This window comes from Chrysochloris asiatica, unplaced genomic scaffold, assembly GCF_000296735.1.
Source record: "Chrysochloris asiatica unplaced genomic scaffold, ChrAsi1.0 scaffold00130, whole genome shotgun sequence".
NCBI classification, from domain to species: Eukaryota; Metazoa; Chordata; class Mammalia; order Afrosoricida; family Chrysochloridae; genus Chrysochloris; species Chrysochloris asiatica.
The window spans coordinates 169,292-172,847 of NW_006408648.1; the positions used below are offsets into that span (position 1 = coordinate 169,292).

Consider the following 3,556-nt stretch of genomic DNA (forward strand, 5'->3'; position numbering starts at 1 on the left):
TATATAGTGTGTGTGTATGTATGTAACTCCTTGGAAACCCTATACAGTGTAGTTATGAGTTGGAACTGACTCATTGGCACATAACAACTATATATATATATACATACACTCACATATATGTGAAGGAGCCTTGATAGTGTTGTGGGTTACACATTAGACTGCTAACTGTGCTAACTGCATGGTCAACAGTTCAAATACACCAGAAGATCCATGGGAGAAGGATGAGACTTCCTGCTCATGTAAAGATTTATAGCTTCGAAAACCCTATACAGGATCATTATGAGTCAAAACTGACTCTACAGCACACAGCAGCAGCAACAGCAGCAGCATGTATATGTAAGATAAAACTAGAGAATGATAAACATGAATTTCTTTCTGGATTGCGATGGTGAAGTAGAGGATCAGGAAAGCATATAGATAGATACGTTATCGTAATAATCTAGGTTTATTTAACCTTTTATTACATAAAATGTTAAGTGCCATCAAGTAAGTTCCGATTCATAGTGATCCTGTATAGGGTTTCAGAGGAGTACATGGTGAATTTGAGCTGCCGATCTTGCAGTCAAGTACTTATATAATTAACTCTCATGCAGTATCAGTGCACTTCCACAATTATGAACATTTCAGTAGCCTTTTTTTTTTTTTTTTTCTTTCCTTAATCAATTTCTCTATCACTACCCCCCTCACCCCTTCTTGGCAAATTTTAAAGTAAATCCCAGACACTATGCTATTTCATTCATAAATGCTTAAATGTTGTTGTAGTTATTAAATGCTGTCGAGTTGGTTCTGACTCATAACAACCCTGTATTGGGTTCCCAAGGAGCAGCTAATGGGTTTGAACTGCTGACCTTGTGGTTCACAATCCGGTGCTGATTTTATAGTGCCACTCCAGGAGTTCAAATGCTTAATTATGCATATCTAAATGATAGGGAAATTTTCACCACAGTAACATGCTATCAGAGGAGCCCTAGGGTGCTATAGCATTGGACTGCTAGCTGCAAGGCTGGCAGTTTAAACCCACCAACCCCTCCTGGGGAGAAATATGAGCCTCTCTACTCCTGTAATGCTTCATAGTCTTGAAAATCCTATACAGGGCCATTATACGTTGGAATCCACTTATAGTAGATATAATATAACTGACTCGACGGTACTCAGTAACAATAATGATAGTGGTATAATCCATCATGGCACAGTGGATGTGTATCTTGCTATCAAGGAGCTCTGGTGATAACAGTGATTAAAGCACTGATGTGCAAAGGTGTGCAGTTTGAACCTACTAGTTGCGCCATGGGAGGAACATGTAACTGTCTACTACCTTTAAGATTGGAAATATTATAAGGCCATTCTATTTTGTCCTATAGGGTCACTATGAGTCAGAATCAACTCGATGGTAGAGTTTGGTTTGTGTTACCATACTATCAAGACACCTTGATTGCACAGTGTTTAACGCACTGGACTGGTAACTGAAAGGTTGGAGGTCTGAACTCACCAGCTGCTCTGCAGCTTTCACTTTCCTTAAGATTTATAGCCTTGGGAACCTAATGGGTGTTCTAGTCTGTCCTGTAGTGTTAACTATAAGTCAAAATCAGCTTGACAGTAATGGTTTTGATTTGGGGGTACCATGCTCTGTTAGAATAGCTACTATCTTGTCCATATTTACATTTTAATGATAGTCTGAAAAATATCTCTTTATAGTGTTGCTGGTTTTTTTATTTCCTTACCAGGATCCAAGTAAGATTTCTACATTGCATTTATATGCTTCTTAAATCTCTATTCTTCTATTAAAATCTCTTCCCTTTATATGCCTTTGGTTTGTTGGTGGAACCAAGCCATTTTTGCTAGAGAAATACTCATATTCTAGATTTCAAATTGATTCATCTTAGTATTAATTAGCTAGTTCCTCTATTGCCCATATTTTCTATAACTAGAGGCTTGAAGAAAGATTCTTTTTGTTTTAAAAGGAAAAATACTTCATAGGTGGTACTGTTTACTTTCTTTTACATCACATCATGAAGCACGTATAGTCTGGTTGTCTGCTTTTAATGATGCTAAAACAAATCAGTACATTCAACTCAACAAGTGCTGTATGATAAAAAAATTTCCCCCTTAATCAGGAGTCTGGGTATGGTATTGAAGGATAAGCACTAGACTGCTAACCACAACGTTGGTGGTTCAAATTCACCAGTCACTCCTTGAAAACCTTGTACAGGGTTGCTATGAGTTGGAACTGACTTGAAGCTCTGAACAATAATAACATGTATTTGAGAGGCATCACTTTAAGAAATAACCATATCTGAGGACCTAAGTAATAAAGAACAGGGATGATAGGGAATATGATTCATTGCTTTGCATCATTATCTGTAAATTAAAGAGTTTGTATCAAATTGTATCCCAATTGCCTATAATATTTCAGTGAAACAATTTTTTACTGGCTCAAGGCAAGTGTCTTCTCTGTTCCATTTCCTCAATGATGAAAGTTTTGATATCTCAGCCTCTATCTTTTTTTATTGTACTCCTTGGTTTCAGGACTTCTGGTGTGGTGCTATAGATAAGCACTTGACTGTGTACCACAAAGTCAGCAGTTCAGACCTACCAGTTGCTCCTCAGAAACCTTATACAGGGTCACTATGAATCAGAACCAACTCAACAGCACTTAACAACTACGTTGATTTCAGAGTAGACAATTTAAATAGTTAGGAGACTTAAAGTATAACAAGGGTTTAGAAATACAGGTCCAGAAGACTTTAAAGGCTGACTTTCTACAGTAAATTTCAAGTAATGATAATTAACTTTTTAAACAGGGTTCCACTCCACCAGTAACTGTTTTCAAGGGTTCAAAGAAACCTTACTTAAAAGAATGCATATTGATTATTAACCATGATACTGGAGAATGCCGACTAGAAAAACTCAGCAGCAACATCACTGTAAAGAAAACAAGGTATGTGGTTTAGTGAAATGATTTATTTTATCAACTCATTAGTTGCTGAGAACGGTCAGGACTAAGATTAGAACATTTACTCATTTATTTTACTAAAGATTATCTCTGTGTGTACAAAATGTTTTAATCTTTTTCAAATTTAAATTTGGTGAGATTCCATAGCCAAAATTGCCTCTTCTATGATTTATGAAAGTTTGTTATGCATTTGAATGTTATATGTGTGTGTAGGCATGTCTTATTCTGTTGTAGATAGGTTCCTAGAATTGGACGGAACAAAACCACTTTATATTCTTAAAAATAATTTCATCTTCCTTGTTGTTGTTGTTGTTAAGTGCCATTTAGTTGGTTCCAACTCATAGTGACCCTGTATTGGGTTTCCAAGAAGCAACTGGTAGGTTGAGCTACCGACTTTGTGGTTCACAGTTCAGTACTGATCTAACAGCACCACACAAGGAGTCTATTGTTGTTTTTGTTAAGTGCTGTCAAGTTGGTTCTGACCCATAGTAATCCTATATAGGGTTTCTGAAGAGCTGCTGGTGAACTTGAACCACTGGCCATGTGGTTCAAATCGACTTTGCAGTCCAGCGCTTTAACCCACAGGGCCACTCCAGGACTCCA

The 3,556-nt window shown here is 37.1% G+C and overlaps 1 protein-coding gene across 1 annotated transcript in view; it reads left to right on the forward strand.

Moving 5' to 3' along the window:
- The window catches only part of EAF2 (ELL associated factor 2), a 95,780-nt gene that overhangs the window by 22,010 nt on the left and 70,214 nt on the right, over positions 1 to 3,556 (forward strand). The window contains exon 3 of the mRNA XM_006869348.1: positions 2,802 to 2,938. Within this exon, the coding sequence (XP_006869410.1) occupies positions 2,802 to 2,938 (137 nt within the window). The remainder of the gene's footprint in view (positions 1 to 2,801; positions 2,939 to 3,556) is intronic.